Source organism: Mauremys mutica, chromosome 7 (genome assembly GCF_020497125.1).
Source record: "Mauremys mutica isolate MM-2020 ecotype Southern chromosome 7, ASM2049712v1, whole genome shotgun sequence".
In the NCBI taxonomy this organism is placed as follows: Eukaryota; Metazoa; Chordata; order Testudines; family Geoemydidae; genus Mauremys; species Mauremys mutica.
Window position 1 is genome coordinate 38,075,995 of NC_059078.1, and position 14,510 is coordinate 38,090,504.

At 46.3% G+C, this 14,510-nt stretch overlaps 1 protein-coding gene across 2 annotated transcripts in view; it reads right to left on the reverse strand.

The window, feature by feature from the left end:
* Positions 1–14,510, reverse strand: part of SYN2 (synapsin II) — a 440,231-nt gene that overhangs the window by 197,425 nt on the left and 228,296 nt on the right. For both annotated transcript variants that reach the window (XM_045023283.1, XM_045023284.1), the window contains exons 2-4: positions 14,345–14,402; positions 7,704–7,795; positions 1,248–1,404 (exon numbers count right to left, since the gene is read on the reverse strand). In XM_045023283.1, the coding sequence (XP_044879218.1) occupies positions 1,248–1,404; positions 7,704–7,795; positions 14,345–14,402 (307 nt within the window). The remainder of the gene's footprint in view (positions 1–1,247; positions 1,405–7,703; positions 7,796–14,344; positions 14,403–14,510) is intronic.

Below are 14,510 nucleotides of genomic sequence, written 5' to 3' on the forward strand. Positions count from 1 at the left end.
TCCGTACCGGGGAGCTTTCCGGCACTGGACTCGACGGCTCTTGCCTGGCCGGAGTTAATGGTGCGGATAATGTCGGTGCCGTGGCAGACATCGGTGTCGGGCGATCCGACTGAGCATAGCGCTTGGCTGTGGAGCAGGCGGCTCGGACGCAGCAAGTATATTGTGCCTCTTCATCCTCCAGGAGAGGGAACCATGCCGAGTGGACGTCGGAGTCAGCGAGGGCCAGTGCCGGGAGGCCTTGGCGGCACCAGGGAACCGGTGCCGAGGGAGCGCTCCTTGAAGACTAACCAGCGCTCGGCGCCGAGAGCGGAGGAGCAAGAGCTGCCTCCCTCAGGAGCTGTTTGAGACGAAAGTCCCGCTCCCCTTTGTTCTAGGATCAAAGGCCCCGCGAATGCGGCACTTATCTGTCAGTTGAGAATCCTCGAGGCACTTAGGAGAGGATCTCTTGTCGGCAATGGCTTGTGGCCGGCCGAGCATTGTAAAACCCTGTGGACCGGGCATCGGACCCGGCACCGGGTGAGGGGAAGGGGATAAACCCCGAACCCCTGAAAATAAATCCTATACTACAAACAAATAAAGTCAACTACAACTATAAACTATACACTAAACAAGAGAAACTACGAGTAGCTAGGGAGGTGGAGGTCAGCTAAGCTGCGCTCCACTGTTCTAACGGCCGTCACGGGCGGAAAGAAGGAACTGAGGAGCGGATGGGTGTAACCGAGGGCAAAATCTGAGTCCTCGTTCGTACTTACAAGATTATGAAAAGAGTTTTCAAAACAAGGAAGCTAATAGCTTCATATCTCCTTGCTAGAGTACTGCCTAAAAATCATTCACAAGTAGAAAGAAAACAATGGTTAAGAAGTTAGCTTAGATTATGTTAAAAGCCACAAGTCTGAAAAAAAATTCTTAACTCACTTTTCCCAGAAGCTGTGAATAAACACATCCTCCTCAATTGAGGGAGGATGTTAGCAGCATGTGGGCTTTCAGCCAGTTTCCTCACCTTTATTTCATTATTTTGAATATGTTCTCAGTCTTTACTCATCCTATACTGGCTCATTCATAACGTGACATATAGAAATGCAGCTGGTTTGCTTTCTACCCTTTTCACTACAGGTCAGCCACTCTGAGGAGTGACTTGATGGCTTGGAATTTAAATTACTACATATAGGAACTCAAAAGAAAATAACCACTTAATTTTTTGCACCAGGAATCTACATTCAAAGCTTTATAATGAACGTATCACTTACCGCCCAAGGTTTGTCGCAAAAATTATAGATTGACTCTAGGGAGTTGACACTGGGAATACCAGCATAATGCATTCCAATGATTAAGTTACGGAAGTCTTCGTTCTCAGCCATACTGAACGAATGTTGTCGAACAAGAACAAAATCAGGTCTGAATGACCTAAAGAGAAAAGGATATATAACTATTAGGCAATGATCAAAGTACTTTCTCTGATAAAAGAGAATCTTAAAAGGGAAAGTTGTAGGAGCTGCTGGAGAGTAGTTGATTAATTAAAATAGCTTTTACAAGAGAGGAAATGAATTGAAGGCCAGAAAAAAAAAAGATTGTTATTGGCTGAAGTACAAAACCAGGTGAGCATTGAGATTTTTGAGCTACAGCTTTGTTGCACCTCTGTTCAGTTTCTTGCTATTAGAGAAGTCATGACTACCAATGGTATCATATACTTGTATGAAGAATAAGAGCTATAGAGAATTTCAGGCTACATCTACACCACGAGCTAGGGTGTGATTCCCTTGGTCATGTCTATACACTTCTACTAGCTCTCATCATGCTAGCACCCACATAAACAGTAGTATAGGCATGGTAGCATGGGCAGCAGCAGCAGAGGCATAGTTTAGCTGTGCTGAGCACAAACCCACCTGACACCGGTGGGTATATACTTAGCAGGGGCGGCTCCAGGCCCCAGCACGCCAAGCGCGTGCTTGGGGCGGCATGCCGCGGGGGGCGCTCTGCCAGTCGCCGGGAGGGCGGCAGGCGGCTCCAGTGGACCTCCCGCAAGCGTGCCTGCGGAGGGTCTGCTGGTCCCGTGGCTCTGGTGGACCAGTGGACCACCGGAGCCATGGGACCAGCGGACTCTCTGCAGGCACGTCTGCAGCAGGTCCAACGGAGCTGCGGGACCGGCGACCGGCAGAGCGCCCCCCGCGGCGTGCCGCCATGCTTGGGGCGGCGAAATTGCTAGAGGCGCCCCTGATACTTAGCACACTTAAGCCATGCCTCCACTGCTACGACCTGTGCTACTATAGCCACACTGCTATTTATACTCATGCCAGACTGATGAGAGCAGGCAAAAGTGTGTATACGTGAGCAGAGGAATCACAGCCCTAACTCTTAGCGTAGACAGCCTCAGAGAGGAGTCCAGCTGGCATTCTTACAGATTCAAAAACTTATGCTAGATACTCCCTTCAGTTGCACAGCAGTACATCAACACTTCACTCTGATATACTATATACCACGTGCATTATATATACACATGTTGTATTTGCAGTATTCTAGCTTCAGTTTTTTATCCTTTGTATCTCAGAGATGCATTGTTTTATAAAAACTTTAACTTTTAAAGTACTTCACAGCTTTTTTCCTCTCATAAAATTCCTAACCAATGTCCTAATGTTTAACTTTAAAAACATGTGGGCAGTATTGCTAAATAATTTCAATGTGTATTTTATATAAATCACTGCCACTTCAGTCAAGCAGAATTAGATACTTTAATGTGTTTGCTTTATTCCTTTTAACTGAACTTAATTGCTAATGATAAGTCCATTTTAATACAATGGGGGCCTAATTTATCATGAATCAGCTGTCTTCAAAAAGCAGGAAGTTTGGGCAACATTAAATGTAATCCTGTGCAAATATTGAAATAGCTTTAAATAAAACAACTAATGTTTGTCAAATATCCTAACAGGAAGAACTTAACACCAAGACAAACTGGTAAATGATGCCAGAAAATATTTTTAAAATTTGGAAAACAAGTCTGACCACACAAACTTAATTTTATCATAACTAAAGGTTTCTTTCTTACCCCTGCATCCTTTAGGCTGAGAAAGAGTCATCAAATTCCATGGCAGATTAAATACAGTGGGTCAGATTCTGATCTCATTTAGACAGATGTAACCCCAAAGTAACTCCACTGACTTCAACACTAAGCAGTGTAAATGAGATCAGAGTTGGTTCTGTCCCTCTGGGAAGGGCTTCAGTGGAGTGCTGAAAGATCTTCTCTCCATTCCCCTTGAGTGCCACACGATGGGAAAGTCGAGTGGAGACGATAAAGCCTATCAAACACTGTAGCGGGGTGCTTACCCCACTCCTGTCCTTCGGGGCTTAAAACAGCCCAGGAGAGGGCTGTGGCTGGGGAAAGAAGCCTGGGCTGATTGGGGGAAAGTAGGCTCAGCTGGGGCCATGCCCCAATCAGGCCCAGCTGGCCCCTATAAAAGGCTGTGAGCCAGAGGCCCAGACAGTCTCTCTCTGTTTGTAGAAGGAGATGGGTCTGCCTGCAGGGGGCTAGAGACAGGGTATCTGAGTGAAGTAGGGCTGGGGAAAGGCAGAGGAGCTGGGGAGCTCCAGCCTGGAAAACCCCAGGCTGCGGCCTAACATTGGGCTAACAGGTACTGGGGGTTGCAGAGGGCAGCCCAGGGGTAGGCAAAGGCAGCAGGTCCAAACCCAACCTTGCCAGTGATGAATAGGCTGATACTGCAGTCTGCCCCAGGGCACGGGGGCTAGACAATGATTGGCAATAGCCATATACTGAGGCGAGGTGGGGATAGTGGGTGGGGGTTCCCTGGGGAGGGGAGACCCTAAGACTGAGGGGTTACTGCATGAGCTGGCCCAGACTATGGACCTTCAGCAGGAAGCAGTTCAAATCTTTGCAACCAAGAAGGCACCACTTTGATTATTCAAACAGATAAAAAGGCTAGTGTTTACTATGCAGACAAGAAAAGTTAACTTTCAAACGCCTGAACAGCAAATGTGTTACTTAAAATTTTTGAACAAGGCATTTTAAGTTGTTAGTTCTCCTTTATTGGGGTAGGTAGCAGAGCAGTACCATGAGAGGAGTAGAACAGGAAGAAGGCAGAATTGAGACCTTTCAAAGTTTTGGCCCAAGCGAGGGGGCATGGGGGCATCATTTGAGCTCCCAGCCTCAGGTGCCAAAATGTTGTGGGCCGGCCCTGGATTGGTGATATCTCAATCTGGGTTTTGGCCTGGTCCATTATCAACATAAGGGCTATTAGTATAATTCAGTTATTGATGGGGGTTCTGATTTCAAACACCCCAAAGTATTCAGGTCCATTGGCTTTGGTTTGGGTCTGCTCTAGGGATGTAAAATGTTAACCAATAAGCATTACTCTTACCAGTTAACCACCAGTCAGCCTGCCGACCCCAGTGACCCCAGCCGCGTCGGCCCCAGCCCCAGCTGCGCTGGCCCCTGCTGGATCAGCCCCAGCCACGCCAGCCAGCCTTTTAACTGGTTAACCATTTAAATGAAATATTTTAAAATTGTTTAAGCAGTTAACTTTTTAAACGATATTTACATCCCTAGTTTGCTCCTAGTTCTGATGGTTCAGGTAAGCATCTGAGTTTCTGGATGTTTATCCAAAACTAAACCCACCATAATCTTCCACTCATCACTATGCTTTACTAAATTAAGCAACTGAAACCTTGAAATGTAGGTACTGGCAATGCTGGAGGTGAAGGCAAGCAGAAGACTTAGAATCATAATATTCAGTTTAGAATCATAATATTCAGTTTAGAATAAGTTCCTGTGACAGGCTAGCGACAGATTCCCAACCACACTAAATTTCAGGTCTAGAAAAATCAGTGACTAGCTTGAAGCAATTAATCTATGGTGAGCAATATAATAATACCAACGAACAGGGTGCCGAGAGTTGTGGGGCATCAAAGTATATTGTGAATTGGATGGTGTTCATTAGCTTTACAATCAGAAAAAGGAAAAAAAGTTACATGAAGCTGACAGTAAATCAAGTACTCAACTATAATTACATCTTTTTATGCTACAAATGCATGCCCGAAATAAATGCAGGCAATATCCTAGGGCTTCATTTTTCAAAACTATTTAAAGGATTTGGACCCCTGATTCCTGCTAAAAATCAATGGCAACTGCACATTCAAATCTCTTAAGAAGATTCGATATTCCCAGCCTGAATGCAGCTGGACATTTGTACTGTTTTCCAAGAATACGGCATAATTTGTCTGGAGCAACATTACAAAGATTAGTAGTTAGATGAAATGGCATTGTAGACTGGACTACAAACTGGTAAATTAATGCTTGTTTTTTATCAAGTTATCCTTAGGGTATTTACAGGGTAGTTCTGAAAACGTGTGATCTAGGTTTCAGTGGGGAATGTCAAGTGCACTGAAGTGTGTGTCATGTAAGAAAATTCAATTTACTGGCACAGTATGGGTAAAAACACTTGAAGGATTAATGATCCTCCTCTTTTATTTTTGCGGAGCAGCCAGGGCAAGGGAGAGACTGCACCTTTATCTTACAAAAAGGGGAAAATCATTGCGGGATTACACATCATCTCAGAGTGCACTGTGCACTTAGATAAAGGAAAAGAATAGGAAGTGCCCCTTTAAAATGTAAGCTCTCTGAATTGATCCAAGATGGAACTGACCTAAGTCTCCCTTTTACCTCACATCCTCTCAGTTGAAGACTTTGGCGCATGAGATTTAGAGGAAGGAATGCAAGATGTTTGTACATTCTGATAAGAATAAAGAGAGTGAGTTACAGTTCTGTAACTGACACTGGACAGAAAGTCTACACGACTGTATATACATACTGTAAACACATAGACACATAGAGATGTGTGCACAATGCTCACCACTGGCACAACCCCCCCAAACCCCAAAATCTCAACGTTTTGTGACAAATGTTTTTCCATCTTTTCCAGAATTTCCCCCCCTTTTTTGTGAAAACGAAAGGCAGCTTTTGCATGTTTAAAAAAATCTTCCTGGTAAACCCTATAAAATGGAAAGTTTCTCTCTTGGGAAAATACATAAAAATGTATGATTTTGTCCAGAAAGTGACATTTTGCTCTGCAAAGCTGTGCTAAAAGTTCCCTTTGAATCACATTAGTAAGTACTACCGAAACGTACGTTTTCTCATCTGAATATTCAGAAATCAAAAACTGCTATTAAATCTCATTGTATATATTACAAGTGAAGTCCTCGCCCCACTGAAGTCAATGTTTCACCCTGAAAGTGGAGCTCTTCCTGTGTCTATCTTCTAAGAGGTTGACTTTGGGGAAAAAAAGTACATGGTGCACATCCTGTTATCTGACCCATGCACTAAAAAGTGGCTTAAATGGGGTTTCTTGTCAGCTGAACATTTAAAGAACACTCTTCAGTGTACCTCTGTATTCCTATAGGCTGCTATAAAAAAGATGGAGAAAAATTGTTCTTTCTTGCCACACACAGAGGACAGGAGAAGAAGCAGTGGGTTCAAACTACAGGATAGCAGCTTTAGATTCAATCTCAGAAAAAACTTCCTAACTGTAAGCACAGTAGGACAATGGAACAGATGGCCTAGGGAAGTCATGGAAGCTCCTTCACTGGAGGTGTTCAAAAAGAGGCAGGATAGCCATCTGTTTTGGATGATTTAAACACAATAAATCCTGCATTTTGGCGGAGGGTTAGATTAGATGGCCCTGGCCCTTCTAATCCTATGATTCTAAATGATCTACACCGGTCCAAATATTTAATAGGCTTCAGACAGTGGAGTTTCAAAAAAGGGTGAGATATAGTTAACCAAAAGACTGCCACAGGAGTTGCATGATTTTTCACTTATTTATGACAAAGGATGTATGTAGAAACATAGTTATGTTTTAATAAAATTAAAAAGAATAAACAATCATCATTATTTTCAATGCAGTAGTTCCTGCGGCAGGATAAGAGCTTTTCAGACACATAAGATGACACAGCCCGAGCCCCAAAAGGCTTCCAATTGAAAAATCTTGCTCCAGGGATAAGTGGGGAGTTTATACTAGATTTCAGTATGGAAAACCTTTTTTCCTTTATGACACTGTTTAAACTCCACAGGGAAAAATTCACAATAATATACTTGTGTATAATGTACTTGCGACTGATCAGTGATGTTTCAATCATCTTCAAAACAGAAAGAAAATATTTATACAGGTACATTGGCATGCACATATTACAATAGATTATCTGTTTTCATTTAGGTCCTGATCCTACACTGGGCCCCATGTGGAATTCACTGCAATATTGTGTCAACAAATCTAATAATTGATCTGTGGGGACCAGAAGGAATGTTTAAAGCTTTCAATGCTATGTAGTTCTATTTCTACACTATCCTGGCAATTCCATTAGGTTGCCACACCCATAAAAATGGTAATAATTTACTGAAGAGATCCTTTGTCAGCTCACTGTTATACTTGCTCACACACAAGTGTCACAACCAGATTTTGTCACACTGCCAGGTTGCTTTCTTTCTTGATGTTTCCCCAGTGAATTTGAGGCATTTCTCATGAATCAGGATTCCTTGTAGCAGGGGTACCACGTGTGGGCAAGTAAAGCTACAGAGAAAGGTCTCTCTTCTTACTCAAGCATTTTACTAAGGAATTACAGTTAATTCTGTCCTTCAAGGATTACACCTTCTTATGCTTTATTCAGGTGTTCTTTTCTTTGTTTTATTTTTTTAAACTTACCTGACAACTTTGGTGCCATTACGGAATGCTTGGATGTCAATGGCGTAACTGCCATCAGCATGGGCTATCAAGTTGATCTCTGAAAATTGTGCCTATGAAAAAAGACTCAGATAAGTCAGCCTGCTTTTATTTTACCCACATTTTAACTAACTTCCTTCTCTTTATTTTAAACATTAGCGTTTAATTAACAATGTTGTGCCCGAAACATAACTAGTATTAAAAACAAATACTTTTCACCTAAAAATGTCTGGCACATACACATCACCACAAGTTTGCCACAATTCTAATATATTAAAAGAAAAAATGGGCTAAAGCATGAATATATCCATAGTAAGGGCCTATTTGGGGCTCATACACAGGATGAGCATATTTCCTTCTTCATCTCTGTATCAAAGGGTTGATATTTATTTTTGTTCTGTGTGGCATTTCAGTGGAAAATTAATAGAGACTACTTAAAGTTATAACCTATGTTTTCCAGAAACCATATTACCAAACTGTGAATTAGAGGCAAATACCATACGTAAACAGAGCGCCTGGTTACAGCATGTGTATCAATGTCCTTACATATGCACACTTTTTCTGTATTATGTGCATTTATTTTTCTTCTAAAGAGGTTCCACATCAAGTATCCCACACACAGCACTATACAGGCAAAATTCACAAATGCAGCATTTCTGTTAGAGAGATATTTTCTCACACTAGAAATGTGACATTTACAAGGACAATAATTCAATTCCATACTGTTCGTGAGTTATTTGAAATAAAAGGACAGGATTTTTTCATTTATGTATAGTCTTTCATCTACATAGACTCCCAAAGCTCTTTACTATAACACAGGGGTCGGCAACCTATGGCACGCGCAATTTTTAATGGCACGCTGGGGCCTGCCGGGACCCCAGTGTGCCATTAAAAATCCTGCCGACGTGGCAAGCTGCAGGGTCCGCGCTCTCGGACTGGAGCGCTGGGCCGAGCGCAGCAAGCCACCAGCCCCTCCCCTGCCTTCCCCATGAGCCATGCCGCCGCCGCCGTGCACGCGCGGTGCTCTGGGGGCCGGGGCTGCGCACTTTCGCGGGGCAGCGTTTGGCTCCGTGGGGAGAGAAAGATGCTGCCTGCTCATCTGGAGCCCCGCCCCGCCCCTCAGAGCGCTGCACGCGCGGTGGCAGGGCTCCAGATCAGCAGGGATCCTCATGGTAAGGGGTCCCGGTCCGGGGGGGGTGGATAAGGGGTGGGGGGCAGTCAGGGGACAGAGAGCAGGGTGGGTTGGATGGGGGGGTGGGATCCCGGGGGGTGGTTAGGGGTGGGGGTCTCTGGAGGGGGCAGTCAGGGAGCAGGGGGGGTTGGATGGGGCATGGGAGTCCCGGGGTCTGTTAGGGAGTGGGGGGTGGATAGAGGTCAGGGCAGTCAGGGGACAAGGAGCAAGGAGGGTCCTGGGGAGGCAGTTAGGGTGGGGGGGTCTCTGGGGGGGGATGGTCAGGAGACAAGGAGCTGGGGGGGTTGGGAGTTTGGGAGGGCTGTCAGGAGGTAGGGGTGTGGAGAGGGGTTGGGCAAGCAGGGAGGCGTTGTATGGGTCCAGAGTTCTGGGGGTCCTGTCGGGGGTGGGGAGCGGTTAGATAGGCATGGGAGTCCAGGAGGTCTGTCTGGGTGCGGGGGGTGGATAAGGGTTGGGGCAGTCAGGGGACAGGTAGGGGGTAGGGTTCTAAGGGGGCAGTCAGGGGACAAGGGGCAGGGAGGCTTAGATAGGGGGTGAGGTCCCAGGAGGGGGTAGTCAGGACAAGGAGCGGGGGGGTTGGGGATTCTGAGGGGGGCAGTCACCCAGCCCTCTGCCCTGAGCCCTGACCCCTCCACACACACACACCCAGCCCTCTGCCCTGAGCCCTGTACCAGCCAGCCCTCTGTTGACTCCTTCACCCCCCCGCATGACCCCAGCCCTGACTCTGGCATCCCCACACATACCCAGCCCCCGTACCCTGACACCTGCACCCCCGTCACATGTGCCTAGTACTCTGCCCTGACTCTTGCACCCCCCACATCCGCAGCCCCTCCCCACATCCTACGCACCCCGCACATCCCCATACCCACCCTGAGCACCAAACGGGAGCTCCTGCACCCCACTCACATTCCCACCTGCACCCCTCACACCAAATGGGAGCTGCCCAGGTAAGTGCCCCCACACCCAAACCTCCTGCCCCAACCCTGAGCCCCCTCCCTCATTCTAGCTCCTGGCCAGACCCTTCCCCCCCAGCCCTGTGCTCAGTCCACTCCCACCCTCAGTGCAGAGAAAGGAAGAGAGGGCCAGAACCAGGGACAAGGTATGTACCCACTGTATGTGATCAGAGCCGGGACCCCAGACTGGCAGCGGGCTGAGCGGGTCTGGCAGCTGGGATCCCGGCTGGCAGGAGCCGGCGGATGGAACCCCTGAGCGGCAGTGGGATGAGCCGCTCAGCCCGCTGCCGGTCTGGGGTCCCGACTGCTATCCCCGCGCAGCCCGCTGCCGGTCTGGGGTCCCGACTGCTATCCCCGCGCAGCCCGCTGCCGGTCTGGGGTCCCGACTGCTATCCCCGCGCAGCCCGCTGCCGGTCTGGGGTTCTGGCTGCCAGACCCTTCCCAGCTGGAGTCCCGGCCGCAGGCCCCACTCAGCCCACTGCCGGCCTAGATGAACAGAACCCCAGACCAGCAGCGGGCTGAGCGGGCTGGCGGTGTAAGATCAACATTTTAATTTCATTTTAAATGAAGCGTCTTAAACATTTTGAAAACCTTGTTTATTTTACAATACAACATTAGTTTAGTTATATAATATATAGACTTGTAGAGAGAGACCTTCTGAAAAACATTAAAATGTAATACCGGCATGCGAAACCTTAATGAAGAATTGGCACACCACTTTTGAAAGGTTGCTGACCCCTGCTATAACACCACACAGCAGAATAATTGAAATGCACCCAGCTATAGTCTTTTGGTTGGATAAATGAAGGCATCTTTGCTGTCCCAGATACCAATACAGAAAGCACAGAAGGCTCACTGAAAACTGGAGTCAGTGGAAGTAAGTGGCCACACCTGGGGGGCACTTCCAGTGCTGCAACTCCCTGGCTGCAGCGCTGGCCGTACACCTCACTCAGCATGGGGAATAAGGATTCCAGCGCTGGTGCTGCAGCACAGGTCATCAAGTGTGACCACACACCAGCGCTGTGGTTGGCCTCCAGGGTATAAGGATGTATCCCAGAATGCTTTTATAAATTACTCTCTTTGTTTTGTTATGCAGCCTCTCTTTGTTTTGTTATGAACGAGCTCCGGGCGGAGCTCCGTTGCCGCTGCTGCTTATCTAAAAAACAAACAGAGCTCCTGTTTGCTGTGATCATCTGTACCTGGCTGTAAACAATCAAATGAGAGGCAGGCAGGGAGCGAATGAAACAGCGGGGAGTCATGTTGGCTGCAGGCTGTTTGCAATTAAGAGTTAAGACTAAGGGGTCGGAAACATGTTCTGATTTTTCAAGGCAGGAAGCTAAACACACAGTGTTGGCTCCAAAAATCCCCTCTCTCTCTCCCCCCGCTCCCTGTCACACTAGACCCCACTCCACCCCCCTCTTTTGAAAAGCATGTTGCGGCCACTTGAACGCTGGGATAGCTGCCCATAATGCATCACTCCCAACAGCGCTGCAAATGTGGCCACACACCAGCGCTGGTAGCTGTGAGTGTGACCACACACCAGCGCTGGCCCTGCACAGCTGGATGACCAGCGCTGCAAACCGTAAGTGTAGCCATACCCTGAGTAAACCCTGTGTATGAGCCTCAGAGCTTCGCCATGCAAAGTGCTGACTAATCTGACCCCATCCAGCAAAGCACTTAAGCATGTGCTTAACTTTAAGCATGTGACTATCCCACTGAATCTAAACACACACTTAAGTGCTCTGATGGAGAGGGGCCAGAATGCTCTGGACCTTGCTAGATGAAGCCCTCAGCACATAGTTTTTAAATGAAATTGATAACATACACACTGTACAATGGAAATGTCAGAAGTTATGAATATACATCTAAGAACTGAGGCTGTTATAGCAACATTAATTAAGAATATGTTTAATTTGATACTGGCTTCTAATCTTTCCCATTCATTAATCAGGGTAAAAAGACCAATTCCAGGGGCCTGCCTCCTCACAGTATTCTAATCATGTGTTTTGCCATTGAATTAAAAATTTGACAAGTGCTAGAAAGGCTGCAGGTTTATTTTTGTATATAATAAATGGGCCTAAGTGCTCCAATGGACAGTGGGTCAAATTCTTGACATCTGTGTTGGAAAGAAGGAAAAAGATTTCACAGTACAGGAAAGTGCTCTGATATTCAGAGCAACGGTGAGCAGGATTCTCATCTCATGGGAGCTTGTCCGTAAGGTGCAACATGCCCTCCAATTTCTGGGTATAACTGTGTGTAACAAATGCAGCAAGTAATAAGGCAAATGTGACACTGAGAATTCCCCCTGCTCAGGACTTAGTGAGGATGGGGACTGATGACTGTACCCCATCTACCTTTTTGTTAGACTACATTTTCTCTGGGCCCTCCATGAACTTGTGTGCCAAGGTAGGGAGAAGTTTGCAGTTTTCTTGCACTTTCCAAGTCCTGCATTTCCGCAATATGCTGTTTGCTCAGTGTCTGAACCCTCTACCTGAATTATGATGTTCAGGAAGTCCAACATGCTGATAATGTACTGCTGGCAGTTATGAACTATAAAATATTAAAATAGTGTCAGTGACTCAAGTTAATTGCACAGTCAGAAACTTCTGTTACCATGGGATTAGTAGGGTCCACAAAAATAAAAAAAATTGCTCAAACTTTCACTGTCCCATCCATAAAAAGCAGATCCCGACACTGCAACAGACTGTGCCAAGAGAATCCTTGAGCCTGTGTGGTGCTCCAAATGACTTCAATGTGTCTCCACACTAGGGTTGCCAGGAATCCAGTTTTCAACAGGAACGCCAGTCAAAAAGGGACCCTGTCAGTTCCCGTCAGCACTGCTGACTGGGCCGCTAAAAGTATGGTTGACAGTGCAGCAGGGCTAAGACAGGCTCCCTGCCTGCCCTGGCTCCACGCGGCTCCCAGAAGCGCTGACATGTCCTCCCTCTGGCTCCTACAAGCAGGGGCAGCCAGGGGGCTCCGCACAGAGTGCTGGCTCTGCAGCTCCCACTGGCCGGGCACCGCCAACCACCTGCCAACCTCCCGCACCCCAACCCTCCTGCACTCCAAACCTCTCATCCTGCCCCCACCCAGAGCCTACACCCCCCAAACCTCAATCCTCTGCCCCAGCCTGGATCCCCCCAAGCCCGGAGCCCCATGTATCCCAAAACCTCATCCCCAGCCCCACCCCAGAGCCCGCATCCCCATTCAGAGCCCTCACCCTCTCCCACACCCCAACCCTCTGTCCCAGTCCGGTGAAAATGAGCAAGTGAGCAAGCGTGGGGGAGAGCAAGTGAAGGAGGGAGTGGAGAATGGAGTGAGTGGGGGGTGGAGGGGAGCAAGGGTGTTCGGTTTTCTGCAATCAGAAAGTTGGCTACCCTACTCCACATGGGTACTGCTTGTGTGACATGAACTACAGGATTGGATCTATGTCTGAACTATATTTTTAGGTCCAGATAATATGCCTCCCTTTTCCCTAACCCCAACAACACTCCTACCGATCCCCACAAGACTTTCCATGCTTCTGAGTTAAAAATGTAGATCAGATTCTCAGCTGGCATAAAGCAATGTGGTTACATTCAATTCAGTAGAGCTATGTTGGATTTACATTAGCTGAGGACTTGGCTCATGCTGTTTTGTTCTCTCAGGGCCTTATTCAAAGATTCCAGAGACAAAACAATCCCTTTTAAGTGAAAAAAAAATATGGAAAATATTCACGGCTACGTTCCCTTTTATAACCAGTCACTGAAAGCACCCAAAGAACGTGTTTATTGCCCTTTTCAGAATCTAATTCAAGTGAAATCTGTATAAATCTTCTAAGGCGCTCCAGATATATACGGCTTTAGCCCATGTCTTAGAAGTGCTAAAACTGCAGCTGGGGTACATATACATTTTAAAATTAAGAAGGCAATAGAGTGAACCAGAAAAAGCCAAAATTTAGTCCTACTCATCCTTTGAGAAATCAGTTGTCTGTAGCTAACCCTTCTGATCATTTCATATTTTTACCACTATGGATAGCTATGAGGATACTCTAGTAAGAGCTGCATTAAAATGAAAATGAATACTTGAAACTTATATTGCAGTCTCCTGAGGCTGTATCCCAGGGCCATAGCAAGGGTTGGGATAATCAGGCACAGCAGTGAAAGGACCAGAGTCATGACACTGGACTATAATGCGCCATGCCACCACCACAAGGACATTAGAAAAAACAGTTAATGGGGGGTGGGCACTTAAGATCCCTCCTCAAAAGTACCCCTCCAATTAAATAAGTTTGATTTTGCCACATTCATAACTTACAACAAAATTTCACAGTAGCAAAATTTTCATGAAGCTTTTGGCATTGCTTAAGAAATTCCATAAAAGAAGAGCTAGCAAATTCACATGCTATTTAGCCCACTTACACTCTCTGAATTTTCAAGGGACTATATAGAAAATGATAAATAAATATTTGTAACATCTAGAGTAAATAGTTTAGTTACCTGTTCAACTCTGATGTCATATTCCCCATGGACCTTTTTCCCACGAAAGCACTTGACCCTGAAAAAGGAAAAATGTCACGAAGTTATGTACAGTAATGCACATTAGTGTACTTGAGAAAGGGCATGTAACAATCAGTAGCCAGGTTTAGTTTTCATATGATTTTCT